At 39.5% G+C, this 27,853-nt stretch overlaps 4 protein-coding genes, 1 long non-coding RNA gene and 1 other non-coding gene across 9 annotated transcripts in view; 4 read left to right on the forward strand and 2 right to left on the reverse strand.

Annotated features, from left to right (window-relative positions):
* The first annotated feature begins 140 nt into the window (after positions 1-140).
* gpalpp1 (GPALPP motifs containing 1) lies at positions 141-3,012 on the forward strand. The gene is made up of 7 exons (XM_040010735.1): positions 141-341; positions 444-570; positions 650-730; positions 838-1,087; positions 1,485-1,649; positions 1,732-1,833; positions 1,950-3,012. The coding sequence occupies exons 1-7, from the start codon at positions 257-259 to the stop codon at positions 2,166-2,168; spliced, it is 1,029 nt and encodes a 342-aa protein (XP_039866669.1). The 5' UTR covers positions 141-256; the 3' UTR covers positions 2,169-3,012.
* Positions 3,013-3,105: 93 nt separating this feature from the next.
* Positions 3,106-21,460, forward strand: gtf2f2a (general transcription factor IIF, polypeptide 2a). 3 transcript variants are annotated; one of them, XM_040010747.1, is made up of 10 exons: positions 3,106-3,115; positions 6,820-6,900; positions 7,371-7,444; positions 7,675-7,699; positions 15,327-15,465; positions 16,652-16,711; positions 18,816-18,897; positions 19,063-19,162; positions 20,212-20,355; positions 20,470-21,460. In XM_040010747.1, exons 2-10 carry the CDS (start codon positions 6,835-6,837, stop codon positions 20,590-20,592), a joined length of 813 nt encoding a protein of 270 aa, XP_039866681.1. In that variant the 5' UTR covers positions 3,106-3,115; positions 6,820-6,834; the 3' UTR covers positions 20,593-21,460. The 3 variants fall into 3 exon arrangements, with proteins under 3 accessions (XP_039866681.1, XP_039866680.1, XP_039866682.1); XM_040010746.1 differs by lacking the exon at positions 3,106-3,115 and having other exon boundaries at positions 6,771-6,900; XM_040010748.1 differs by lacking the exons at positions 3,106-3,115; positions 16,652-16,711 and having other exon boundaries at positions 6,771-6,900.
* On the forward strand, positions 10,914-13,928 carry LOC120720882 (E3 SUMO-protein ligase ZBED1-like). Its single transcript, XM_040010732.1, has 2 exons — positions 10,914-12,144; positions 12,768-13,928. Exons 1-2 carry the CDS (start codon positions 11,859-11,861, stop codon positions 13,712-13,714), a joined length of 1,233 nt encoding a protein of 410 aa, XP_039866666.1. The 5' UTR covers positions 10,914-11,858; the 3' UTR covers positions 13,715-13,928.
* A 657-nt stretch (positions 21,461-22,117) lies between the features above and the next one.
* LOC120720894 lies at positions 22,118-23,874 on the reverse strand. Of its 2 annotated transcripts, none has more exons than XR_005693075.1 (4): positions 23,753-23,874; positions 23,167-23,299; positions 22,787-22,873; positions 22,118-22,332 (listed from the first exon to the last, which is right to left on the reverse strand). It is a non-coding gene; the product is annotated as an uncharacterized LOC120720894 (long non-coding RNA). The 2 variants fall into 2 exon arrangements; XR_005693074.1 differs by having other exon boundaries at positions 23,167-23,302; positions 23,753-23,872.
* On the reverse strand, positions 22,613-22,746 carry LOC120721686. Its single transcript, XR_005693232.1, has one exon. It is a non-coding gene; the product is annotated as a small nucleolar RNA SNORA31 (small nucleolar RNA).
* A 133-nt stretch (positions 23,875-24,007) lies between the features above and the next one.
* LOC120720860 (protein TANC1-like) overlaps positions 24,008-27,853 on the forward strand; it is a 51,242-nt gene continuing 47,396 nt past the window's right edge. Inside the window, exons 1-3 of the mRNA XM_040010686.1 lie at positions 24,008-24,446; positions 24,667-24,771; positions 26,088-26,291. Coding sequence (XP_039866620.1) covers positions 24,696-24,771; positions 26,088-26,291 — 280 coding nt within the window. The 5' untranslated portion in view covers positions 24,008-24,446; positions 24,667-24,695. The remainder of the gene's footprint in view (positions 24,447-24,666; positions 24,772-26,087; positions 26,292-27,853) is intronic.

Consider the following 27,853-nt stretch of genomic DNA (forward strand, 5'->3'; position numbering starts at 1 on the left):
AATCTAGAAAAGTTTTTCATATCGAATAAATGACAGAAACGTTCATGTATTTCTGATTTATGTCCTCTCTAGGTTGATACCAATAAATTATTAATTAATTAATTAATTTTTTAAAAAGCTAGCCACTCCGTGTTTACTTCCTCGTTCAAAGGTCAATCTGATTCCTACGGGTTTCCTCAATCTGTTGGAAGGTATCTGTCTGATTTAACCAGAAATTGCTGCAGGTACGTGACTGATTTATTACCCAGAGTTGAATATGTCGTCTGATAAACAAATTGGACCCGCTTTACCGCCGACGTTTAGAAAGGAGAGCCCTGAAGACTATGATTATGAAGACGAATGTAAGTGAAACTATACGTTTACTTTGACTCCTGCATTCGTAGTGCTTTTGTCCCATTGTTTTTTTTATTGCGGTCTTCAGTTTTCTTCTTCAAACTCTGCAGTGGTTGGCCCTGCTTTACCGCCCGGTTACAAACGGGGAGAACCGTCGAGCTCCTCTGATGAGAGTGAGCAGGAGGTAGCGGTGAAAAGAGTCAAAACAGGACACGCCGGTGAAGAAAGAGCCACAGAGTGGGTTCCCTGCTGAATTACAGCTAAAATACAGGAAATGTCTCGATAAACAAAACACTGACATATGTCTTCTGAACAGGGTGAGCACAGAAGACGATGATGGTTTCTTTGGACCAGCTCTGCCGCCAGGATTTAAGAAACGTCCGAGTTCACCAGATGTGTGAGCAAATTTATCCTATAAATTAAATCCTATAAAGAAAAAAAACGGAGTGGAATCAATAAGCTGAGGATCATCATGAAAACTGTAACTTTACTTTGTTCTCTCAGGCCGCCTGTGCTGGGACCAGCTCTACCTCCTGGGTTTCGCAGAGCACAACATGAAGACAATGATGGTGAAGATGCAGACAGTTGTCCAGGGCCTGCCTTGCCTCCAGGCTACCAAGCCGAACCCTCCAGCAGCGAAGGAGAAGATGAGGATGTAATTGGACCAATGCCAGCCAACGGGCCGATTCAGGACACTATGGCTCAGGACATTGAGCGTAGAGCACAAAGAATGAAAGAGAAGCTGACAGGAGACGTAAGCCCTAATCCCAGACACTATACACCACAGGTGTTGAACTCCAGGCCTCGAATGTCCTCCAGGTTGTAGATGTGTCCTTGATCCAAGACAACTGATTTCAATGGCTAAATTACCTCTTCAACATGTCTTGAAGTTCTCCAGAAGCCTGTTAATGAACTAATCATTTGATTCAGGTGTGTTGACCTTGGGTGAGATCTAAAACCTGAAGGACACCGGCCCTCGAGGCCTGGAGTTTGACACCCCTGCTATACACTGTACGGTTCAATCAGCTTAATCCATGCATAAAAAGCGACAGAAAGACTAACCGTATTTTAAGGTGTTAGGATTTCTTTTTTCTCTGATCACCCTTTTAAAGTTTTAACGTTTTTTTTTCTTTGTGTGTGCATGTCAACAGGATGCTCCTGAGGTGCTGAACAGAGAAACATGGATGACTGAGCTCCCGCCAGAACTGCAGCATATTGGCTTGGGGGCTCGAACTTTTAAGAAAAGGTCAGGTCCCGAAAATGCTGACCGCTCAATTTGGACGGATACACCAGCAGACAGGGAGCGCAAAGCCAGGGTATTTAATGAAAACAGGTTTACTTTTTATTTGTTACATATTTTTGCCTCTATCTCATTCGTCTGTTGGTCTTTACCAATAGGAACGTCTTGAGGGAAAGAAGAAGGGTGAAGCAGACAAAGACAGTGTCCCACATGTTTCTCACAAAGACTTGGAAATGGCAGAGAAAGTGTCCAAGTATAATGTAAGTGGTTGTACTTCATTTTTCACATCTCTTAAATGTTCCCGTTTAGCAGAGTATGCATTTTTGTTCACATTAAGTTCAGGACTAAAATTTCTGTACATGTCACTAATTATTAGGATTCTAAACGTGCGGAGTCTCTGATGAGCCTTCACACAAAGAAGATGAAGGAGAAGGCGAAGGAGAAAGCTGACCAGCCAGTCGAGAGGAGACCATTCGATCGTGACGCAGACCTGCAAGTGAACCGCTTTGATGAAGCGCAGAAGCAGCGGCTGCTGAAGAAGTCTCAGGAACTGAACACACGGTTCTCCCACAGCAAGGAGCGAATGTTCCTCTAACACACCGAAAATGTCAAAAATGTGTAAAAATACATTTTCCTTTAGACTTCATAGAGTATGGTCTAAGCTTTGTTGGTCTATGAAACTGGAGTTTAACACACAATAGTTTGTGTAAATGACAGGACGCCATTGTTATAACAGATGTTTTAAAGTCATTCAATCTGTTATAAAACAGCAGCTATTTGAGCTTTTAGAGTTATAGAATAAATGAAAACAATTCAAATGTTCTTCCTGCAGAACGTCAGCTTATATTTTTAGATTGGACCGTGTTTGTACAGGTAACATCCAGATCAATCACATGTCTCTTGGTAAATTTAGTTGCTATGAATGGTGTCAGATTGAATGTCATTTTCAGTTTTGGTGTGCTGAAATTTTGTGTAAAACTCAGACTTTGTACTTAGGGGTGGTAAAGGAGAGATGAGAAACAGTTTAGCCTAAGTGTTTATGTGTGGTTTTAATTAAAATGGGGGATAGTGCAGTATAATACTGGGTTAGATAATGTTTTATTTAATGCCATTATACAAATATCTTCAGTCTTTTATGGACTACCTATTAAAGAGAGAAAAATACTTTCTCGATTCAAAGTACTTCATTTTTTTGGCTCCTTAAATATTTTTCTGTTTTTGGTTTTGTTTGTTCTAAATGCAAAAAGTGAACATTTTAAACCAAACTGCCATTTTGGCATCTAGACTTAAAAGGCTCAAATCTTTACATTAATGCACTCTACATCTGTGATTGATTCCTTTTAAGCTTTTTCTGAAACTCCTATAAAATGTGTTGTACTGCTATTGCAACTTTAAACTGTATATTAAACTTTTATAAACTCCAAACTTTTACAAAAACACTTTCTTGGCATGTTGTGTTTCTTTATTAACACACCTATTTTTAGTAACCAGCATTTAAGTCCTATGCTGTAGTAATGGTTGTAAAAATTGGGGCTCTTCAGAGTCGCTATATATGCATATTGCATTTATGCATGCGTTTGGCGGTAGCATTGCTCGAGATCCCAGTCATTTTAAAATATTTAAAGCAGAATGCAGGCGTGTGGCTCATTAAAGTACATATACGCTCTCTGTAATAACATTAGGTAATTGGATGTAAGGAGAACGACTAATTTAACCAGCTAAGGCTAATGTTGCTTTCAATTTGCTTCAGATGTCTGAGCTGAGAGTGACGTCACTGCTAAGTTGAGCGTGATCCAGCATTAAAGTTCAAAAAGCATGAAAACAGGATTTGTTTGACTTCTTAGCCAGGTTAAGCCATTTGTGTACTACTACAGTGTTTGCATTTTGCACTTAAACACTGCTGCACGTTCATTTAAAAGAGTCTGGTCAGTGCCTATGGCTTTAAGTTGGGGCAATGAAACAATAAACATACAGGCTCAAACATATAGATTGACTCACTTAAAACCTAATAAGTGATACTGATGGTTCTACAGTTTCATTTAACTTGACAGGTTCCTATTAACTTCTTATTAGTGATCGTGATTGACTGATTGACAAGGAACTCTGTCAGGCTCCAAAGAGGATAATTGTAGATTTACACAAGTAGGAACCGTTTCTAAATACCTACAGATTCCAAGATCATCAGTTCAAAAGGCACACAGCTAGAGGCTGCTCGGTGTCAATCGGCTCTCTGAAATTATTTCACTGCCTTCTCTGATGTGGACCCAACTCTACCAACATTAGCTCAAACTGCCTCATTGACATCCTGAAATAAGAAAGCAGTTGTGATGCAGCGTCAACTTCTGGATCAAACCATGAAAATCTCCCTGCTGCTGCCTTTTCATGAAAACTAGACGAACCAACAATCTCAGTTTCTTCCTTTTCTTGTTTAGAAATATCAGGACCACATCAGAAAACATCAGGAATTTTATGTTGTCTCTTTGCACTGCGTTAGGTGTGTAATGGCCTTTTTTTCAGATATGTAACCATGGTGCCAAGGTTTGGAAGAAAACTGTCACACTCATGTGAGCAGAAATTGGTTAGGATGCTCCATGGAGGAACCATGGAGCCACCAAGGCTCAAGGCTGCCACACCCTATCACATGTTCTCTCTAGATCCACAAAGACACAGCACAGCTCATTCTGACCTTCTCTTTATTTGTCCATCATCAACTCCCGAAGCAAACAGTGCATCTGATCATGTTAAACAGTTAGGATGGCCACTGTCCTCTCTCCTAGACAGCACCACAGGTTTGGCGTTAGGACCAAACACCTTTCCACTCTTCATCCTCTTCATAGCTGCCCTCGCTTTCTCCTTATTAATCATCTGCACTTCTTGATTCACTAATTATCTTACTTACATACTCTTTCTCTGATTTTCTTAATTGATGAGCTCCTCAAAAGACTCATTTCATTTTCTCAGCACACTCCCTTCACTTGCTAATACATATCCATCTTATTTCGATCTCTACCCTTTACCATCCTAACCTGCTGTACATCCTTTCCAGCTCAAGTGCTCTGTCTAGACAATCAGTACAAGTCTATTCTTTCTCTTTCCTTACTAACCAGGTTCATGCAACTCACTATACAAGTGTTTTCTCTTGCTTTTCTTGCATACACATTTGTCCATAAAAAAGGGGAAAAAATGAAAAAAGTTCAAAAGAAAAAGCAAAATATGTGTATTGTCATTTTTCACAAAAGACCAATAGACCATCAAAAACTTAATATAAAAAATGGGGAAAATTGGATAGTTTATAATTATGTTTCAGACCGAATTACCCATTGACCTCAAGTGGGTTGGTCAGGGATAGCCAGCTGGCCAGATGTGGCCAGCGAGTTATACAATACACAGCTCCAGTCTAAAGTGTAATACAGATGACTGTTATTATTATCATTGTTATTATTAAAGTGTTTTATACAGCCAATGCTTCTAGTACAAGGAAACTGGCTGGCAGCCTGACAATTGCATTACTGTTCAGAGTCACGGTTATAAAGATGTAAACTTTTTATTTTGTTACTCCCCCCCCTGTATTCTTAGCTGTCAATACATCTGTGACATATTTGCTTTTAATCAGTCTTTGCACTGACTACTGATTTATCATAAAAGCTATATACAAAAAACTGTCTAATGGGGATTTCGGTAAATTTAATCAGCATGTCATGCAGCTGGTTTACTTGCTATAGGACAGGAGATGTTAGAGGGAAGTCCGCTAGCAAGCTGTTAGGTTTGCAGAGTCTGTCAACCCAGTGATGGAGTTTTTACCTAAGCCTGCATCCTCAAAAATGCCCAGTTTTGTACCTGATGTGACTACTTTTTTCTCGCAGCACCAGGTATGGTCTCTTGATACTGAGCTCTCACCATTTCATTGTCTTCTTCCTCTTAGAAATACTACTTGGACTTCTTCATAAAAGCCATTAAAAGTTGACAAAAACATCATATTTACAGAGGTACATGTAAATGTAATTATAAAACAATGGAAGTACAAAGCGTGGCTGCAACCATGCTAATATACAAGGTTCTACATCCTTGAACAATTGTACTCTTTAACTAGGGTTGTTACCCTTCACAGAAGCACTGGATAACTATTGGAATTGTTCAGAGTCTGAGAGAAAGAAAGGTTGATTGTTTCTCATTGTCTCTGAATTAGCTAGCTAAATGCCTAACTATCTAGGTCAAAAGGCATGATCTTGTTTTCCCTTTTCACTCATTTGAAAAGCCTTTAAATGGGTAATAACTCAAAACAAGCCCCATATGTCAGGACCAGCCCGGCCACCAGGATTTAAGTACCTGAGTTCCTATCCTATAAAGGTTTCCCAGTGAATGAGGAAAAATAAGTGAAAATATTAAGTTGAGGATAATTGTAACTATAAATTGTAAATTGTAACTTAATTTTTTCCTTTAGGTCACCTGTGCTGGGACCTGCTCTTCCTCCTGGATTTTGCTGTGGAGCGTATGAAAACATTGTTGGTGAGGTTACCAGACTGAGCCCATTGGCAGTGAGTGAGAGGATGAGGATGGTGTGAGTGGACCCATGTTGGCAAAAGGTCAATTCAGGACACCTTGGCTCAGGACTTTGAGCACAGAACAAAAAGGATGAAAGAGAAGGTGAAAGACACAAAACAAGTAGAATGTTTTTCTTGCAGCACATCAGCTTATATTTTCACATTGGACCATGTTTGTACAGGTAACATCGAGATCAACCCCATGTGTCTTGCTAAATTTAGGTGATATAAATACTGTCAGATCGAATGTCATTTTCAGTTTTTGTGTGCTGAAATTTTGTGTAAAACTCAGACTTTGTACTTAGGAATGGTAAAGGAGAGATGACAAACAATTTAGCCTAAGTTTTTATGTGTGGGGTTAACGTTTCAATTTTAATTTGACGTTTAACTAATTAGATTAATGGCATAACAGCCTGTAAAATTTGCATTAATGATCCCTTTGTACATCTGATTTGACTTTATGCTAAGCTTTTTCTGAAAATTGCTGTAAAATGCATTAATATGTAAAAAGTATTTGCTTTTAAGTTGACAAAACTGAAAAAAAAACTGTCATCGTGTTGTAATTTTTTAACAACTCTTGTTTTTTAGTAGTGGCTAAGCATAGTGAAGGCAGTAGTAGTAACGAATATGGACCTTCAGAGTCGCCATACTTCCATATTTCATTTACGCATGCGTGTGGCGGTTGCCCTGCTAGAGTTTTAACAGTCGTCATTTTAAAATATGTCAGAAAAAGGAGAGGTGGATTTGACCGGTGCCAAACAAAATACAGGCGTGTGGCTCGTTAAGGTGTGTATACACTCTTTGTAATAACATTAGTTAATGGGATGTACGGTGAGTTACTAATTTAAACACGGCTAAAGCTTACGGTCTGGTAGCTTAGCATCTGCTGCTAAGTTATCTAACGCTGGCTAAGTTTGTCATCTGTAAGCTAGCTCGGTTAAACTGGCATAGTACAATATTTTGGGAGCAGAACACACTATAAACAACTGGTTTAATTATATGCTATCACTTAGTCTTCACAGTCTTGGTAAACAACACCCCTAGTTAGAATAATAGCAGTGCAAACAGTGACGGGATGTACATTGGATAAAATCTTAAGATGTACACAATTAGCTTAGCGATTTAGACCAAAGTATGTGACAAAACTGCAAACGTAACAGTTTCTTTTTAATAGTGGGAAAGGAGTGTAATAATGATTATTGCTTATATTTTGTGCATGTGGACAGTTTAAGTATAAATAGTGTTTCTTCTTCCAGGTGCCCAAATACCTTTCTCAACAATGGGCAAAAGCGACAGGCAGAGGAGAAGTCGGAAAGCTCCGGATCTGCAAGTATGTGAAGTAACTGAGCATTTATAAAAGTAGTAGAAGCCAACCTGCAAAGTTTCTTATGTGTGTCATGTGACATGGGAACTGAGTCTATGTTGATCAATGGTAGGGGTTAGCTGAGGCTAACTACATGTTTAATAGAAACAGTATTTTGGTCATATGCCGTACATTTTAAATATTTTTTTAAAAAGGCCCCTCAATTGTATTTTCTTTTCTTGTTTTTTATTTCCAAGGAAAGGAAATCAAGGAAAAACAGAGGTAAGGATTGCTCTGCATCCCAGTACTCTGACATACAGCAATGGACTGTTTTAGTAAGAGCCAAAACATTAAATAATCTTGATGTGCTCACAGGTTGTTGTCAATGTATTCATAATTGGGGAAACAAAATATATAGTTTGAATTTCAATTATTGTATTTAATTGTAGGGTGTTTAAGGGTAGAGATGGATATGTACTACCAAGTGAAGGGAGTGTGTTGAGAAGATGGAAGGGGTATTTTGAGGAGCTCATCATTTAAGAAAATTGGAAACAAGAGGATGGAGAAAGGACAGTTAATCAATCGGAAAGTACAGAGGATTAGTAAGGAGTAAGTAAGGACAGCTTTGAAGAGGGTGAAGAGTGGAAAAGTAGTTGGTCTTGAGCTATGGAAATGTCTAGAAGAGAAGGCAGTGTACTTTTTGACCAGATTATTTAACACAGTCTTAGAGAGAGAGAATATGCCTGAGGACTGGAGAAGAAGTGTAGTAATAATAATTATTTTTGAACAACAAGGGTGATGTGCAGCGCTGTAGCAATACCATAAAAATATGGGGAAAAGTATTTGAAGCTAGGGTAAGAAGACAAGTGATGATCCATGAGCAACAATATGGTTCTGTGCAGAAGTTATCTTTGCTTTGAGTGTGTCAATGGAGAAGTATAGAGAAGGTCAGAAGGAGGCTACCTATGTCTTTGACAATCTGGAGAAAGCATATGATAGGTTTCCAAGAGAGAAACTGTGGTACTTAATGAGGAAGTCAAGATGTGACAGGGAAGTAAGTGAGGGTGGTGCAGGACATGTATGAGTAGGGCAGGGCAATATAGCCAAAAATATTTATCACGATATATATTTTAAAATTTGCAATAACAATATAATTGACACAAGACAAAGTACTTTACAACTCCACAACTTTATTAGTGCAAAAAAAAAAAAATCCATCAATGTATTTTCACTTAAACAAGCAGCTGTTTTTTTATGTGCATTAAAGCTATATAAAAACTTTAACAGTGCAAATGCAAATTCCTTACTGACAGTTTAACCAAAAGGCATTTCCAGTGGAAATTGGCCGATATATCCTGAGCATAACCATATATAATATCCAGAAAACTTAAAAAGAGGTTATAAACATACAATACGTATAATATTATGTTGAAGCACAGTACGTATCACTCCGCCAGACTCCTGACTATAGTAGCTGTAATGCTCCGACAGTCCATTAAGCGGTGCGGTTTCGTAACTTACGGAAGTCGTACTAAAACATTTTTTTCAATAACAACGGCCCGCTAGCATGCTCTACCAAAATTTGTGCTTTGGTGTGTATCTGACGGACGAAAGCCAAACTAGTTCCACATCACTGAAGTTGCACCATTTTTACAAACCAATTCTGGTTCTTCCGTTTCATTCGACGATCCGCTTTCACCCTTCTCATTCACCGTCATCGCCATGTGCGGATGAAAACAAAGGCACTGTGCATGCGCGTTTTACCCTCTATCGCGATATTTCATTTTCTTATCATTGCCTAACATTATACCGGTATTACCGTGAAGTTTATGGCCCAGCCGTGTGTATGAGGGCAGTGTTCAGGTGTGTGGTAGGAGTGACAGATGGTCTAAGCACGGGATGTGGTTGCATTGTCTCTGAGCCCCCCTTTTTTTTTTTGATGTGATGATGAACAGGTTGACAGATGAGCTCAGGCAGGAGTTTCTTTGGATTATGACATTGTGATCTGCAATGAGAGTAGAAAACAGGCAAAATAGAGCCTGGAGAAGTGAAGATGTGCACTGGAGAGAAGAGGAAAGAAAGTCAATAGAAGCATCATCGAATATGTGTGTGAATGATAGGGTGACAGATGTAACAGTGAAAATCCAAGGTGTATAGTTAGTGATAAGTTTAAATACTTAGGGTACACCATGCAAAACAGTGAACAAAACAGATTAAGAACAGTTAGTGGGTGGAAATGAGTTTACAAGATTATAGCGACGAGTTAAAAATGTTCACATTTTTATTGGGAGGATTGGAAATGAGTGTATCAGATCCAGTTTTATTGTCATATCACAGATTCAAGTAAAAGTTGGTGAAAAAGTTTATATTGCAGATAGAGCTGGGCGATAGAACGATAACGATATGTATTGCTAGTTCTTATGTCCTTGTCTAGTCTCGTGTCTTTTTTGTATTACTTTCCCTGGAACACTCTCTCAGTCTGTGTCTAAAACCTAAAAGAGAATTATGGATTTGATCAACTGGTCTCTGAATGCTATTGACACCCTTTAACGAGAAGTCTGGGCTCGGGAGAACCCGAGTGCCCTGGAGGGACTTTCCCTGTTCTGAGGGACTTGACCTTCCCCCACAAGGCTGCCCGCTGGGATTGGAACGACAGGTGCGACTTCTCAGAAAGGGCTCACTGAAGGCAGCATGGTTAAGAGCTTGGAGGCGCTTACGACTGCAGTGAATGCTCAGAATAACACCTTTGAGTGTATGTATGTTGGATTACATCAGGAAAGAATCAACTCAGAACAACATCTCTGGGCGGAAGCTGGATTACACCTCGGATCAGTTGGCTGCGGTCGTGAGGTCTCAGAATCTGCTATGTGAGCAAAAAAAAGAGTGACAAGACCACAGAATCGACGGCTAATAACATCACGGAGAAGCTCGCAGCTATTAACGGGAGATTGAGAGACCAGTGTCGGAGTGTTAAAACAGCTTGAAATTCTCAATTACCATCTTAATGCGGCTACCCCTTCAGCGCCAGATGTGGGCTCAAGGCCGGAGCTCAAGGCTGGAGCCGAACAAAAACTCCCTGATAACGACTGTGTTGAGTCTGTTCCTTCCCATTCCCTACAAGGCCACCTGGGTTGGCTGGAAGACTGTTTACTTAGCCTGGCAGGGCGAAGGACACTGTCTCAGCTGAACTATGGACACGCACACACATACATATACTGATAAGCACTCACTGACACATCACCCTCCCTACCCCGGATCCAACGCCACCTCCAACGCTTACCTCCCCCATGATGTGGACATCGGGTCAGCTGGAGGCGCAGTCGAAAGATTGCAGCGGTCCCAGATCAGATGTACACACTGGAACTCTTTCCCATGTTGCTTGTCTGTGTTTATTGTGTTATGGTGTTTAGATACCTGTGCATTCCTGTATTATCCTTTTGTGTTGCACATTTCAATGTTTGTTTTTTTTTTCCCTCGCTACCTGGCCTGACCTGTCTCCCCAATGTGATGTTTGTATTGTATGTACGGTCGGCAAGGTCTGTCATCTCGGTTGTGGGCAAAAGACCTGCAACTGACAAATAAAGGCTATCTCATCTCTCATCTATTGCGATATAACGTCTTCTCGATAGGAAAATACAACTATCGCGATAGACCTCATCTCTCTCTCTTCCTCTTAAAAAAAAAGAAAAAAAAAAAAAAAGGAACAGCCAATCCAAATTAAGTAGCGCAGAGCCGAACCACGTCACGTGACTTGTTACGTACAGCACAAGTGCCAAGCCGCACGTGCGTATTTGTTTGCGAAGCAGCTAACCGCCGTGTCGACCGGGTAATGAAGAAAATGAGTGTACCAAGTAGAGAAAAATCAACCGAGAGAACGGAAGAGAACACAGATGACGGCTCGAATGCCGAAGAGATAGTCGAAAAGAAGGGCCAGAAAAGTTCCGTAGTGTGGAGATATTTCGGCTATTTGAAGTCCGACAAAAAACAGTAGCACGCACTCTAAGTTGTGCCGAAAGCATGTTCCCACCAAGTCTGGAAATACAACAAACCTTTTTCATCACCTGAAGCAGTGCCACCCACTAGAGCACGCTCAATCTCTGACTGAAAGTGCTAATTTGTCATCGAAAACAACCAGGGGAATCCCTGCGAAGCAGCAACAGTCAATTGAGTCGGCTTTCTCCAGCGTCTTACCATATGACAAAAAAGCTAAGAGACATAGCGACATAACGAATGCCATAGCCTACTGTCTTGCTAAAGACATGATACCAATAAACACGGTCGAAAATGAAGGATTCAAGCAGCTAATTAAGGTACTGGATCCTCGTTACCAACTCCCTGGACGTAAACATTTCTCTCAGCGCTTCCAAAGCTATATAGAGAGTGTCGTGAGGCTGTTGAGAAGGAGCTACAAACTGTATCGTTCTTCGCTACTACATCCGACATGTGGTCAAGTCGCACGTCAGAACCTTACCTTAGCCTTACTGCCCAATATATCGACCAAGACTGGAATCTGAAAAGCAAATGTCTTCAAACTGCCTACCTTCCCGACGACCAGACGGGTGAAGTAATTGCATTAGGACTGTCAGAAGCGCTTGCATCCTGGGGACTGAGTGAAGACAAACAAGTCTGCATCACAACCGATAGTGGGACAGATATAGTGAAGGCCACATCCCTGAATAACTGGACCCGGCTGCAGTGCTTCGGACATCGACTTCACTCAGCTATCGGTAAGTTGGGAAGCAGAATAAAATTAAAAATGCCTCTTTTAATTGTGTTTTTGAGCCCATGTAAATATATTAAAAGCTAGAGATCTAAATCACTTCAATGGTTATTGTTAAAAAATAAACATCAGAAAGAATATTCTTCATGTCAGCCTATTTATTTGAGGTAATAGTTGCTGTTGGCATGCATAATAGGCAAATATTCAGTCACTCTTCAGTGTAAATCAAGTTGACAAAATGTGCCAAATAAAATTTTGAATTTTGGGGTTCTATCAGGATCCCAATTGGCTAATACAGAACCTCAGCTCTTGTTCCTATAAAGAACATTAAATTATGATTCCACCAAATGGGGCAATTCAAGACAAAAAGAACAAGTGATGAAAACGTCAAATATAACAATGATGTTGATAACACCAGCCTCTGTCACCTTTTTAAATATAAGAAAAAAAAAATTGGTCAGTCTGTCAGATAAATTTTAAAAAGTAAAAGTACAATAAAAAAGTACAATCATAGCAAGTAAGTGGGTTTTCAGGGCAGTGAATTTTATTTGTGACTGAAAAACAAAAATCAAAAATCTTAAATTAATTTCTGAGGTTAATATGTGCTATTATTTACCTTTTTATCCACAGAAAAAGCCGGCAAAGACAAGAGGATGGAGCGAGCTGTGGCCGTGTGTAAGAGACTGGTGGCCGCCTTCAGTTTCTCTTGGAAGAAGAAAAGGGAATTGGCTGCTGCTCAGGAGGAGCTTCACCTACCCCAGCACAAGTTAGTTAAAGAGTCGCCCACCAGGTGGGGCTCACGCCAAAAAATGGTTGGGAGGGTTCTGGAGCAACATAAAGCTATCTCTCAGGTCCTCAGTGCAGATAAGAAGACCAGGCACTTGGTTCCCTCCTGGCAAGATCTAGATGTTCTGGAGTCTGTGCATGTGGCCCTGAACCCACTACTGGAATTCACAGATTCACTTTCTGGAGAGTGTTACGTGAGTGTGTCCTACCTCAAGCCGATGCTTCACCTTTTCAGAACACAGATTCTGAAACCATCTGAGGATGAAACACAACTTACAAAAGACCTTAAGATGACAGTCATGACATACCTTGATGAAAAGGACAATGACCAGATTACAAATGAACTGCTTGATGTTGCAACCCTGGTAGATCCGCGCTTCAAAGTACAATACATTAATGCAGAACACGTTGATGCCATCAAAATGAGAGCAGTGTCTGAGATGTTGGGGCAAATTGAGCACCCGTCCACTTCAGCTGGAACGGAGGAAAAAGAAGATGGTGGAGCTGCTGCAGTACTACCAACCCAGAAGAAACAGAGAAAGTCACTGGGCAGTTTCTTTAAGAAATCCCACCCCACCAGCACAGGGCTCACTGAGAAAGAGACAGTTGAAAAGGAGCTTGAAAAGTACTTGCTGGCACCTGATGCAGACAGTGAAATGGACCCACTTGAGTGGTGGAAAATCAACGACAGAAGCTTCCCAAGAGTTAGCTGCTGGCAAAGCGCTACCTGTGCATCCCCGCAACCAGCAGCCCTTCTGAGAGGGTATTTAGTACAGGGGGTAATATTGTGACTTGCCTCAGGGCCGCTTTAAAGCCTGAAGCAGTGGATAGACTTGTCTTCCTGTCCCACAACCTGTAGGCTTTTGTCAGACTAAAGTTTTTATGTGTGTGTGTGTGTGTGTGTGTGTGTGTGTGTGTACCTAGGATTTAAAGAATGTTCTGTTAGCATCTTTATTTTAAAACTGTTGGAAAAGCTAAGCTATACAACAAGGAGAGTGAGAATTTCCTTTTAGTTCTCAGTTTATTTGATATTGACAAAAGTTAGTCAATTTTGTCTGTTCTTCTGTAAAAAAACAAACAAACTAAGATTTATTTTTAGAATTAATATTTTGTTTCTAAGTGGAAGTGACAATTTAGTAGTCTGTTTTGTTCGTTCTATTTTCAGACTTAAACGCTTTAGCGGCTGCCTTTTGTGTAGTTTGCAATATTTGCCTTTATTTATCTGAAACTGAAGTCTCATTTTCCTTAAGTACATCTGCCCTGTTTAACTTATTATGGGAAATAAATATTTAAATCAAAACAAGCTGCTGATTATTTCACATTTTACTTGTGAGCAACGGCACATTTAAATCTTACAAATTTAGTTATTTGGCTTATATCGTGATATATATTGTTATCGCCTGAAATGAAAAAAACATCATGATATGAAAAAATCTTATATCGCCCAGCTCTAATTGCAGAGCTCTAGCTTAGCAGATCATGATAAAAGAAACACAATACAATCCAATGTTTTCTATATGTGCAAACAAAAAGTAAAAGAGCATATGTCTGGCAACAGAATAATAATAATACTAATATTAATAAATCATAAATAAATAGAAACTTCATAATTTGTTCAGCAGCCTGATAGCGATTGGACAATGTCCCCTTTGCATCCAATTTCATTAGACTGAGGATCCATTTGTAGTGTTTTCCAGGCCAGGAGTTCTTACAGGTTTGAACAGGTTGTGGTTAGAGTGGTGACTTCTCTTTAATGATCCATTGGGCTCAGGCAGTGCATTGGTGCTCATATATCTCCTGGAGGGAGGGAAACTCAACTTCCATCATCACTCTCTGATGGGTGTCATATTCCTCTATGGTGCAGTTTCCATACCAGATGATACAGCAGAATGATTTCAGTGGAGCTGCTTTACAAAGACCTGAGATTGCTGGGGTTGGATGTTGTATAGTGATTATAAGGCCTTCATCACCATGTTTTTGATGTGTAATTGCAGATTGTGTTTACCACACTACCTTTGTTTCTTTTGGAGTTGGTTATAGTTTGTAGACCTTGCCATATTCCTCTTGTTTGCCCACTGTTGAACTGGTGTCATGCACTAAGTTTTGGTGTTCTGATGCACCTCTGGACAACAGCTTGACTGGCTCTGATATCATCAGCCTGAAAGGCAGTGCTGCCTGAACCTTTTATTAAGCTAGGGATACTGGAGGGGATAGGTTTGGACAAGCTTCTTTGAAACAATGTCATTAATGCAAATTCATGTACCTGGAAACTGCATTTCTTGTACTCAGTGGCATCACTTCTGTGAGCCCTGTTTACTACCTTATAAATGGCAACTAGATCCCAAGTGTGTAAATCTGTCCTGCTGCTAAAAAGAAAAAAATAATGTGATTGACTATTTACAGGTGTCTTTCACTTTGAATGAAGAGCTGACTGTGATTGACGGTATAGAGGATAAGACGGTGTCTGCACCACGCGAACACCCGTTCACCATGCAGTCAGTGGGAGGTCAGACATTGGCAGTCTTCACAGAGACTTCATCAGGTGACTTTCTGTTTTCATCTACCACTGCTTTTTCTCTGCTTTCAACCTCTTTGCTGCAAGATGAGCTTGACCTAATTGCAATATCAGTTTTCTGTGTTAACTAATACCTCATTAGAATCACAGGTAAGTTGTGATTGGGAGATGGAGACGTCCATTTTGCTACTCGTTGTACAGTTTGCTGTCTTCATGCAGTTTTCCTGTTGCTTGCCCTTTTTTGTCTTTGTGTGATCTGAACTTTTTGTAGACTTTTCCTAGAGTGTCACATTGTCCACAGTCCTAACAGTGGGTACTCACAAGAAGTGTACTCTACATCGTGGATTAGTGGACACTCAGTGGAAAACAGAAGAGTCTTTTGTCTTTATCCAGTTTAATTTGTGTTTGTCTCTACGTGTTTCAGTTTCAGCGTTTGATCGTCTGTCATTTGTTGGGGGTTGACATTTTCAGTTCACTGCCAATCAGCACAGACAATTTGGGAATCATTTAACATAGCAGGGACGCTTATCAACACAAATCATTGCTGAATTTGGAGTTGATTTTGTGCATGGGATTGTTTGGCTCAGTTTGAATTTCATCAGTCTCTTTTGTTCTTTCAGTATAATTAGGTTTTCAATTTTTGCATAATTAATTACTTTGCTGTGGATGCCGGTGATCTTGAGCTGCAGTGGTTACTTTGGGACAGCATATTATATGTGTGTGCATTTTAGGGCTGCACAATTTAAATGGTTCATTGAGCGAGGCATTAAGTTTGAAGAACTTAGACGTGATCAAGAAGACAACTGCAAAAGCAGTGAGAGGAAGTCATGAGGTAGTAAAATCTAAACATTTTAGTAGAGCAACAGAAAAGATGAGAAGTGACTGTCTAATTGGAAAAAAGTGTATAGTTTAAATTAGAAAAGCAGTTTGGTAATATTTTCTTATATTTAGTTTCAAATGAGATGCATTTGTGCAGCCCTGCTATGCATGTGTATCAGTGGTGGGACAGGGCATTCGTCCTCCCTTGTTGTGCGGCCATGCTTGCTTTGCTCACGCGCACGCATTTGTATTTGCCAGAGATCGTGATGAGAAGCGTTGTGTAATTAAAAAAAATTTTTGGTGTGCGACTAAACCCTGGGTGTGGTTCTTACTGTTGGATCCCTTCCATCCCTCGTATTTTTCATGTTCACCATCCCTCCCTCCCTTCCTGTAGGCCAGTCAGAAGAGAGATCTGATGGCAGCAGCTCAGGTTCGGGGGCAGGGACAGGCCCAGGTGAGTCCTCCGTTTACCTAGCAAGTGACAAAGTTGCACAAAGCAGCTCATGAAGTCAGTGAAGTGATTTAGGAATCAGACGTGAGGGTTTATTTTTCTCGTCAAGTGAAGTTTTTGGTATCACAGTAAAAAGCCATTTACATGCTAAGGAGAATGGCGCTGTGTGTAGTGACGATTGCAATGTCTGTCCAGTTGTATTTTTGGCAGTTATTTGACGTGTGTGTGTGTGTGTGTGTGTGTGTGTGTGTGTGTGTGTGTGTGTGTCTGCATAATCATTCATCCTTCAAAACTACTTGTAAATGTAGCCAATTTTAAGAACTTTGTTAAATTTAAAAAAAAAAAACATTATAGTGTCAGTTTTCTATAGCACATTTCATTCATCACTTAAACTCAGTGTTATAAGATATCTTTATTGCCATTGAACAGTCATACATAGTACAAGAGTACTATGTAGTACAATGAAACTGGAAAATCGCCATATCAATTTATCACCATAAAAGATAAAAACCTGTGTAGAGCTACAGTACCTTAAGGCAATAAATATAACAAAATGTTACAATTAAAATAAAACAAAAGTTAACACACAGTTATTAAGTGTAAAGCATGATTTTGACTTCTGGAAGAAATCTACGTAGTAACTTACAACGTAGCAGAAAACTCCTCTTAACCATCATCACTGCAACTCAGTTGTGGCAGGCTGTGTTTACCTGACATGTGGCGTAGGGATAAAAGGAATTTCCAGTTGCTTCATAAGTTACAACCTAGATTTCCTGCAGACGCATAATTCAAATTCATGAGCTTGATAATCAAAAGGGTTTTGTTTTTTTTGATGTAAACAATTGTTATTACAGTTAAGTGAATTTAAAAAGTAAATCTAGATATAGAAAAATTGTTTTAGTTAACTGAAATAATAAATAAAGTTTTGGAGGGAAAAAAAAAATAAAACTAACTGAAATTATTTTGTGAGTCTTGTCTAATAAACTAATAAAAACTAAACTAAAACAAAGAGATTTCAAACAATAAAAAGTTAAGTGAAAAAAGAAAATCCATTCAGGAATCTAAACTGTACTTAAAACAAAAAGTCAAAATGAAATAAAAATGTAAAAAAAAAAAAAATTGAAAATAAAAACTATAAATGTGCACATAGTGGTACCTGACTATTGGTGAACAGACAGCTTGTCCGAAGAATAAGACCTCAGTAATAGGACTTCAGCACATTTAGATGTAATTCTGAGAATAGTTTAAAGATCTGCACGTGGTGACCTGACAGGCCTAATCGGGTTATAGACACTTGAGAGCTTTATTAACTATAAGAAGGGTTTTAAAAGATAATTCTGATTGCGATGGTGCAAAACAAACATGATTATTTACAGTGCAGATGTGTGCATTTTTCCGACTAAAGCAGTAAGTGAAGAACTATTCTGAGCCTTGGTGAACAATGTAAAAACAGTGTTTTTACAGAACTACAAGCACAAGAAATGCGGTGATTTAACAAGAATTAAGTGTGGCCAAAACACGTGTGCATGTATAAACTCTAATATTTACTAATTAGAAGTGGCAGAGGTTTTTGGTACTGGAAGCTTTTTGTTTTTAGTCTGTAGTTTGGGGAATTTTGAGTAAGAGTGGTTGAGCGGGCTTCGGTCTTGTGCACATAAATAGTCTATGGAGCACACAAGATTATTAGCTTCTTATGCATTTGCAATAGAAAACGGTACGTGCTGGCTACACTGAAAGCCGCTGCCTCGAAGGGCTGAGGTATCAAATAACTAATGGGTTCCTAGAAAACCAGGAAGGAGTTCTGTTAACACTTAAGCCAGGATTATACTCTCCGTATCCACAAGTCACTTTGGTTTGGTTTGTTTTCTTTGGAGGGGGGTGTTCATGTCCGCAAACAATGGCATTATGCTGGATTCTACTCTGATGTAGTTTCTCATACAGCACCTAGCAAAGGATTTTTTTCTTTGTTGTTTCTAAACCGTTTCCACTTATTAATTTACAGCATTTGTTTCTATCCCTTCTCTCTTAAAAATATGCCGTAAGTGCAGTGGTGCACATGGACTAAAAGTCTGTATCAAGTTTTTTAATTAGCTGCACTCTCTTTCAGATAAAATAACCTTGGAGGGAGTGGTAGTGCAGAGAGCAGAATGCAGGCCTGCTGTCAGTGAAAGCTATATGAGGCTTAAGAGGTGAGCATTTAACACTTAAAGTTACATGAAATAGCATGGATTGTCTTGTATCAGAATGTCTTAATACTGCATACATGTGGATGTTTTACTAGAAATTCATTTAAATTTGTTTCATCTATATTTTATACTTACCAGGTAAAGTACTTCTCCCTGTCTCTCTAACAGGTTACAAATTGAAGAGTCCTCCAAACCGGCCAGGCTGTCTCAACAGCTGGAAAAAGCTGTGACCAACAACTATAAACCTGTGGCCAACCACGATTACAATGTAAGAAACCCTACAGAGAAATCTGTTTATTATTACACTCACTTTTTTCACTTTTCACGTTAGGTTTAGTTCGCGCAAGAGACACAATTAACTGACATCTGGCCAAGAATTTTCTTGTTACATTTTACTGCCTTTAGTATGTTCTTAGTTGTTTTTGACCACATGCTCTACAGGATTCACACACAAGGTGACCACATGTCCCACTTCACATAGTACTTCCCAGCACGATTATTTCATCCCCCATTAAATATGCATATTTCATCAGTGCCCCATATTTTTGATTTCTAATTATAAACAAAATACGGGAGATTGGAGTATCACAAAAAACATACAGATAAAAGCAGTTAATATGGGAAAAAAAGGAAAACCTATTCTCATATTAAAATTCTGTAAACTGGCCCCTAATTGTTAATCTTTTCACATGTGTTGACTTTCCATGGATATAAATGGAAAATGAAGGAAAATCTACTACATTTTTTAGAAAATGAGTGCAAATTATATATTATCTCACTTTTCTGTTAAATCTTTAGTCTTCTCTGACTAAACTTAAAGGCAGACAGAGGCAAACAAACAGCTGCAGACACACTCTGCTACAATACAAGTCAATAAGCATTGTTTCAACATAGAATATAAAAGATGTGTTATTTTTCACTTTGTGTGACTCTTACTGTCTAAATCCCTTCAGAACGCATTAAGCAGAACTGATGACCAGTTTATCTGTTCGTGTACTTTTGGTATCTCCTCGTGGTTCTAGACAGCTTAAGTTGCTTTTCAAAGTAATAAATTTAGCATCAATTAATTAATCCCTTGAGATCTAATGAAGCACTTAAGATATATTGTACAGTATTTCCTTATTGAATGTATATAGAAGTTGAGCTGTTGCTATGGGGAGCTAACTTTGAATTCTCAACAAGCAAATTTGCCAAGTCCCACACCTGATCAATTTAGATGATACATGGTCTTTTCGATAGCCCAGAGTATTATCAGTCTTCCATGCGCAGTAATTAGATAATTGTTGTTTAGCTGACTTCTGCCTGTTTTTGCTGCAGCGTGAGTATGAGAGGAAGAAGAAGGAGGAGGGCAAGAGAGCCCGAGCTGACAAGCAGCAAGTGTTGGACATGTTGTTTTCTGCTTTTGAGAAGCATCAGTACTACAACATCAAAGACTTAGTGGATATCACCAAGCAGCCTGTGGTAAGACTTGAGAGCTTGGTTATACCTCATTTGAAACCGTACTATTGGCTCAAAAAGCTTTTACATTTAGCTTTAATTCTCAAGAATATTATCTCATATTGTTTTTCTTCTCAGATTTACTTGAAGGAAATCCTGCGTGATATTGGCATCTACAATGTGAAGGGAACACACAAGAACACCTGGGAGCTCAGGCCAGAGTACAGGCATTACCAAGGCGAGGAAAAGACTGATGAATAGTTTTTGAATCCAAAGGTCAATACATGCTTTCCACTCAGAGGGATTTCCTCTTAGATCAGGGCTTGGTTTGACCTGGTTTCTGTACATCAGGTCTGAAGATGCACTGGACGATGAGGTGGAGTTTTGCAGTCCCATCTCATTCTGTAGGAACAAAAATACAGGGCACTATGGAGAAATCAGAGGTTAGGCCACTGCTTTTTCTGATGTGGTTCCCTTTCACAGCTTGAGTGTGCTCATTAGTGTTTTAAGAAGTAAAGGATCTATGACTTGAGGTTGAAAGCAGTGGATAATGTTTTTAAGTGTTTTGTATATCCAGATATATGGGGTTTAATGTGGAGAGGACAAAAATTTTTTAGAAGAGAAACAGTGTTACTATTGGTATAGGTTCCACTCAGATTTTTGTGACGTTTCTTTTACAAGTCCGTTTTTGTTTTTTTCTTCAATGAAACATGGCTCATCAGTTTTCCACACCACAACAAATTGGATCCACAATTTATTGTGATCTTTACTCCAGGTGTCTTCTTATAACCCACCTTTTGTATTATTTTAGGTTGTTTTATATTTGGTCGACTTATGCAATAAAGTGTTTTTTTCAATAGAAAACTTGTTTTTTAATTATATTTTCATAGCAGCCAGCTTAATACTTGATACAAAAACAAAAGCATAAATGTGAAACCACAGTGACGGCAAATCAGCATTGACCCAACGCAGCCACCCACTTTGGTCTTTTCAGTCTTTCAGTTACTGTTGTCTTCCTATCACTTCTAAGTAGTCTGGCCATTTTCCTGACATCAAGATGTCAGACCTGTAAATCCTAGAGATGGTTGTGAAGAATCATCCCACTGGACCAGCAGTTTCACTTAAAAAAAAACAAAACAAAACAACTTTACATTTCTGATGTTTGAATTTCAGTAGGTAATCTGCATACCTAAATGCCTCGACTCATTTTGCGATTGGCTGGTGTAAAAAAAATTTACCAAGAAGGCAATATGAGTATGAACATATTGAGAGTGACTGTGTTAGTTCAGCGAGTTATTTGTAAAGAAAATAATTTTCACTAGCAATCAAAAACTAACATGTGCACTTATGTCTGCATTTTTAATTCTAAATACTAACAGAAATATAGCAGAAGTGCTATACTTCAGTGTGGACTACAGTAAAAGGCATTCAGTACATTTATATAAAACTGGTAATAGGTGGTCAGTTTGATATTACTCATTCCTGACATTGACTACCCATATTGAAATCTATTCCCCAGTGACAGGTGGTACCTGCCTTTGGGAATGGCTGTAGTTCAGCTATATGGCAGCGCAGCCACCAGTCTAGTATTTTGAGAGAGTCAACTATAGTTACAATAATCCAAGAAAAATTCTTAATTGTCACCTTACAGTGACTTACTGATGCACAGTTTTCTGTATTAATGTAGGGTCTTTACAGTATGAAGCCCCATGAGGCAGGAGTTGTAAAGTGTTGAATACTTTCCCACAGACTTAAACTTTTACATTCACAAAAGTACTCATGAAAATACGGTTGAATAATTTTATTTAAATTAAAAAAAAAAAAGTCAGGTTTATACAACACAAATCTTGCTGGCAGATGAAGACCTGCTATAAATGCAGCACTGAAACCACAACATGACAATTACAAACTTGCTCTTCGGTTTCTTTGGCAACAGAGGAAGTGAAGATGTCCCACTGGGCCAAGCTCCACTTGCTTTTTACAATGCATCCCACCCATTATCTGTAAGAAGGGGTAAAATATTAAATAAAAATATTAGAAAATGTAAACATCCAACTGCATAAAGATATCAGCGATCCTGCAATAAACAATTTAAAGTAAGATCTCATCAATGCCTTCAGTCAACAGTGACCACCACAGTCTGTCTAGAAACCACTACCCTGTAAATCTGTCTTGAAAGCATGTGCAGGTATTAATGTATTTAGTGGGTGAATACTTAAAGCTGTTACGCCACACCACGTATCCATGTGAACCCAACCTTTGACCATTCCTAACAAGCTTAAAATGTATTCCTCTATTCAATCTGTGCTGCTATAAAAATGAAGCAGTCAGAAAGCGCGAGGAAGGCTCAGTTTAGCATCTCTATGCAAACCCAGAAGCCAAAGAAGTCTGCTCCAGGTCTATCAGTGGATGCAAATTCATGTACAACCCCAGTTAAAACATTTTAAGCGCTCACCAGCATTCTCAGCGTTGGTTCACAGCTTGTCAGCCTCTCGCAGCTCTGGTTTTATTACCCCGTGCCTTATACATATCCTTCATAAGTCTGAAGGAGGAAAAAAAAAATTATACATGATACAGTCTCTTTACGAGAATATGTAATTAAGGTTTTTGTGTGCTGGCATGTTAAAACAAACATTTTATCCTCCCGTCTTCAATCTGAGACGCCATGGAAAAAGAGCGATCAGAAAGCGCAGGGACATTTAATATTACATCTAAATGTTATAACCCAGGAACTCACAGCAGAGAGCCCAGGCTGTCAAAGATGTGGTCCGAGGACAGGCTTGGTCACTTTACTAAACAGTAGCAAAGTCGTTACAATGTAAACTCAATACATACATGTTCGCACACTGCTTGTCAGCTGTCGTCTCAGGTCATGTAATACACAGCTACTGGCATCACTAGTGCATCATGCTGAAACACATCAGTCATCCGCAGCTGGCTCATACAGGTATTCATCCAGCGGGATGATCTGCTTTAAAAGTGCAAAAAAATACGTTAAAAAACGCTTTAACACTTAATCAAGGTCAGAACAGGTTTAGCAGATTTGCGCATGGAAAATATTAGTTACAAAGCTCATGTTAGCATTAACATGAGCTAACTAGCAATAATGGAGCACATCCGGTGCTATGCTAAATCTGGTATCGTTAACGAGTATCCATTAACCTTTCTTAAAATCAGCTCTCTCTCATGGCACGAGGCATCATATTTAGCCCCGTGTTACTGCTCATTTCGCTCACTTAGCCGTTAGTCTGGGGTAAAACTAAGAAGCCGGGATTATTTTGCACAAAATATTTTCTAACTCGTGACACAAAATGGCTCGAGCTCATTCTACACGTGTCCGTTGATTCAGCATAAAACTCAACAGAACAGACGTCACTAATTTAGCTGTCTTTAACTCGACAGGGCGCCTGAATATACTTACAGTAGGTCATGTCAGGTAAAGTGAATGAACCGCCGAGGTTACGCATTATAAAGTTCACAAGAACGCCTTTCACTTGCTGCAACACACGAGAGCAAAGGCAGCGAAAGGACTGCTCTGAGGTTATCGTCCGGATTATAAAGGATGCCGGTGGCGGCTCATTGTCGCCCCCTTGAGGCCGGTTAGGAACTTGTAATTTGCGCTGTCGTCCCCTGGTGTTCAAAATGGATCACGGCATGTATTTAACGTAATGTCCGAGTGCGCTGCTTTGATATTCACTCCAGCTTCCTTAGAAAATTACACGAAGTTAGGCTACTCTTAAAATAATTATCAAAAACTAATTTAAATGAGTTTGAGCACAAACTATTATTAGCTGGCCTGGCATAGTATGAGAGATATAGATTACAGCGAATAATAAAAAATAAAAAATGGCAGTTTCATTAAGTTCAAACATCAAAATGGGATAAAGACACAAAAAACATAAAAGGATAGGATAAGATGTATCAAATGCATAGACAGATTTCCATCAAATGTGGAACACAGGGCCAATGCGCATGTGCAAGACGACCCCCTTCTCCCATCATTTTCTGGAGGTGAAACACTTCTTAATTGGACTCCGCGAGTTTAAATGCTCCTCCATCAGCTTCCTGTGGATATATGTGAGGACATGGAGGCATCAAAGAAGACTTAAGAGCAGGTAATCTGAGAATTTTGGGATGCTAATTTTTTTCATATCTAGCTTACTATAATAATTCGTGCAAACTATTTGTTAAAGACTATATATATAGATCATGGTATTAAAATAAAAACACCATTTAAATGTGGCAGCTGAATTAAGAACTAACAGCGGGGGTAATTTTGTCTGGATAATGTGCCCCTAATTCAAATGAACATTTAACTTTTTTTCCCTTCCACAGTCAGTAGACGGTGAAGCAACAGCCCAGCTATGTTCAGAGCAGTTTTTGGAAACAAGAGAGATGGAGGAGGAAAACGAGGGGAGAAAAAGAGCCAGAGGCACTCAGGTAGAAACAAAACCACTGGAAGTACCAGTGAAGCAAAAATGAGGCATGCATGCTGAACAAAATAATATTGCAACTTTTAGCAGATGTTTTTTTTTTTTTAACTGAATGCCCCTTTTGTTTGGAGGTCACAATACTGTAAATGGAAAATGTATGTTATGTTGTGCACACTCAGTGTGGTGTTGTTTGATGGTAATATTCAGGTTCTCTCTTCTCTTGGGTGATTTAAGTAGAGTCATTTCAATTAGCCTAATTCATCAGTGTGTTCTGTCCTTCACACAGTGTCCCGGTGCTTGAATTTAAAGTGTGTCAGACGAAGTTAGAGTGGGTTAAGCAAACATCCTGACCTACTAAACACACGTTGAACACCAGAAGAATTTGTGAGTCCAGCAGATGTATCTGTGCACTTGGCATGAGGCTGTTGTGTCTCCTGTACATAAGTTCAGTGTTCTTTAGGATTCTCTGTCGCAGATGAAATGAAGCTGTTTGTTTTTTTATTTTAAAAGTGTACACTTGTCAACTCGCTGCAGTAAAGATGTGATTCCAGAGTGTGTTGCGGAGATACATAAACATAAGTAGAGCTGGGTATTAGAGCAACCATGTTGCCCATCAATATTTGATAGTGTGCTCCACTGGGTAGAAAGAACAGAGAGGCTGATAGAGAACTGTGTCAGTCTCATTAAAATGATAAAGTGTGTTTACAGTACACTGGCTCTTCTCTGATCATTTGCAGAGAGATGCCACTTTCTGCCTCCTTAAAGCTTGCCATTAAAAGGCTATGATCATTCCACACTTTCAGGGATTATGCAACAGCATAATAGATGAATTCATAGATTAGGCAATGCAGTTCTGACTACTTATTTGGCTAGTGGTAAAACACACTCATTCAAAGAAGAAGGTAGTAAATGGCTTAATTTTGCTACAGGGCAAACTATGGCAATGATATATAATCATTATATAAGTGAGTCTCTCTAATCACATGGCTTTGGGAATTATAATGTCTCTTTAAAGGCTGTAATAAGAGTGGATATGAAAATGATTGAAGTATTAAGAGAGAATAACTGTAGCCAGTTTAATGAGCGTGATCCCAATTCTTTAAATAGATGATCCAGCAATGCCAACTTTCCATTACCTCACTGGGAAATATGCCTGGAGACACGATGTGTTTGCTGTGTCGCAGCCTTCTGTGAGACATATTTAATAGGCTTATCCTCTTCTTGTGATATCCTAGATCTACTGTAACTGCACTAACTCTGCTTTTACCTCAACACCTGCCCACCTCTGTCTTCTCTCTACACCCGCCTATGCGTTCCACGCAGGTGACGAGGTGTATGCCCACAGCACCTTGCAGAGAGGCAGCGGCCAGCGCGCCTCTCACTTCCAGGACCGCGATGGCGGCTGCACCAAAAACTCAGCAAAACAGAAGAGACTGACCAAGGGCGTGTCCATTTCTTTGCCCTCCTCCCCTCTTCTCCCTCACCAGGCCGACATTGTTCCCTCCCAGTCGTGCAGCAAGTTCCCAGGTGGGTTCACTTGAGATGATCATCCAAACAAAAGCGTGGTCTGGATGTGCTGTATGTAACTGAGAGTGACAAGGAGGTGTGCGTCAGGGACTAGCTGCAAAAATAACAGCATGCTTTCACGGGTTTGCCTTGATTAGCGGGGATCGTCTGTGCGTTCAGCTGTTCCATACATGTGACAGAAAATCCAAGTGCATACAGACCGTGCCTCTAGGGCTCAAAAGCATGTTGACAGATTGTCAGAGTAAATAATTAAGTGAGATAACTTAAGGCAAGAAACCTCAATTAGGTGGGTCATTTTTGAAATATTGTACTATTTTGGATCAATGTGTAAGATATTAAGTCACATTTTTGGTCACGATGAAAGAGAAAATAAACCAACCATTAATTTGAGGCCAGCTTATTATCACATGCATCACATCTACTGTTGGCATGACAAACAAAATGTGTTTTTACTTATTCAAACACTGTGAATTGGGGCACACGTTAGCCGACAGACTGAAATCCATTTCACGTGATCTGTGTTTGATTGTTGCAGAAAAGCATTGTTACCTGGCATTGCCTTTTCTCTTGATTCCCATATTTCCTGTCAATCTGTCTCATCAAAGCTTCAATAAACCAAAAATGACAAAAAGTGCAGAAGAAGAATCACGTGACGTGATTCAGTTATGTGATAAAGAAACTACGTCCTCTTTGAATTCGAAGGTTTTACGTATCAGGATATCCTTTTAAAAATGACCTTGTCGTTAGCAGATTATAAAATAATTTACACGCAGCAGCAACATGTGTTACACTGTGTATTTATTTTTATATAGCAAAAACTGAGCCAGAGTGCAGGAGCAGTGTGTGAAAAACTAAGTAAACCCCAGTAGCTTGTAAAACCACTTCTACCAGCAATAACTTGGTATGACTTTATCAGGCTCTCACATTGTTGGAGCAATTTTGTCCCACTCTTCTTTACAGCATTGTTTCAGTTCATTGAGGTTTGTGAGCATTTACTTGCAGACAGCTCTCCTGCTGCAGTATTTCAGTTTGTTTGCAGACTGGGCTTTGACTGGGGCATTTCATCATCTCCGTTCTGTTGGAGATTTGTTGCTGGGCTTGGGATCATTGTCCTGTTGCAGGAACCAGCTTCAGTTTTAGCTGTCAGAATGGTTTCACATTTGACTCTTGAATACTTTGGCGTACAGAGGAGTTCATGGTCAATGACTGCAAGGCGTCCAGATCCTGTGGCTGCATAGCAAGCCCAAATCATCACCGCTCCACCACCGTGCTTCACAGCTGCTATGAGGTGTTTGTGCTGATATGCTGTGTTTGGTTTTCTCCGAACGTGGTGCTGTGATTCATCTCCATGTTGGTCTTATCTGTACAAAGGACATTGTTCCAGAAATCTTGTGATTTGTTCATATGTAACTTTGTAAACCTAATCTATGCCGACATGTGCTTTCTCCTGTAGACCCTTCCCAACAAGTCATGCTTATTTAATCATTTTCTAATTGTACTGTCATGAACTTTAACATTTAACATGCCACCTGAGGGCTGTAGAGTCTGAGATCATGCAGTAC

The sequence above is a fragment of the Simochromis diagramma genome, unplaced genomic scaffold, assembly GCF_900408965.1.
Source record: "Simochromis diagramma unplaced genomic scaffold, fSimDia1.1 OVJJ01000603.1, whole genome shotgun sequence".
Classification (NCBI taxonomy): domain Eukaryota; kingdom Metazoa; phylum Chordata; class Actinopteri; order Cichliformes; family Cichlidae; genus Simochromis; species Simochromis diagramma.

Coding starts and splice junctions, on each gene's coding strand:
- gpalpp1 (XM_040010735.1), top strand. CDS start 257: ATGTCGTCTGATAAACAAATTGGACCCGCTTTACCGCCGACGTTTAGA. Junction 342..443: donor CTATGATTATGAAGACGAAT/GTAAGTGAAACT, acceptor CAAACTCTGCAG/TGGTTGGCCCTGCTTTACCG. Junction 1,834..1,949: donor AGAAAGTGTCCAAGTATAAT/GTAAGTGGTTGT, acceptor ACTAATTATTAG/GATTCTAAACGTGCGGAGTC.
- gtf2f2a (XM_040010747.1), top strand. CDS start 6,835: ATGTCAGAAAAAGGAGAGGTGGATTTGACCGGTGCCAAACAAAATACA. Junction 16,712..18,815: donor GGGGGCAGGGACAGGCCCAG/GTGAGTCCTCCG, acceptor ACTCTCTTTCAG/ATAAAATAACCTTGGAGGGA. Junction 20,356..20,469: donor ATATCACCAAGCAGCCTGTG/GTAAGACTTGAG, acceptor TTTTCTTCTCAG/ATTTACTTGAAGGAAATCCT.
- LOC120720882 (XM_040010732.1), top strand. CDS start 11,859: ATGTGGTCAAGTCGCACGTCAGAACCTTACCTTAGCCTTACTGCCCAA. Junction 12,145..12,767: donor TCGACTTCACTCAGCTATCG/GTAAGTTGGGAA, acceptor TTTTATCCACAG/AAAAAGCCGGCAAAGACAAG.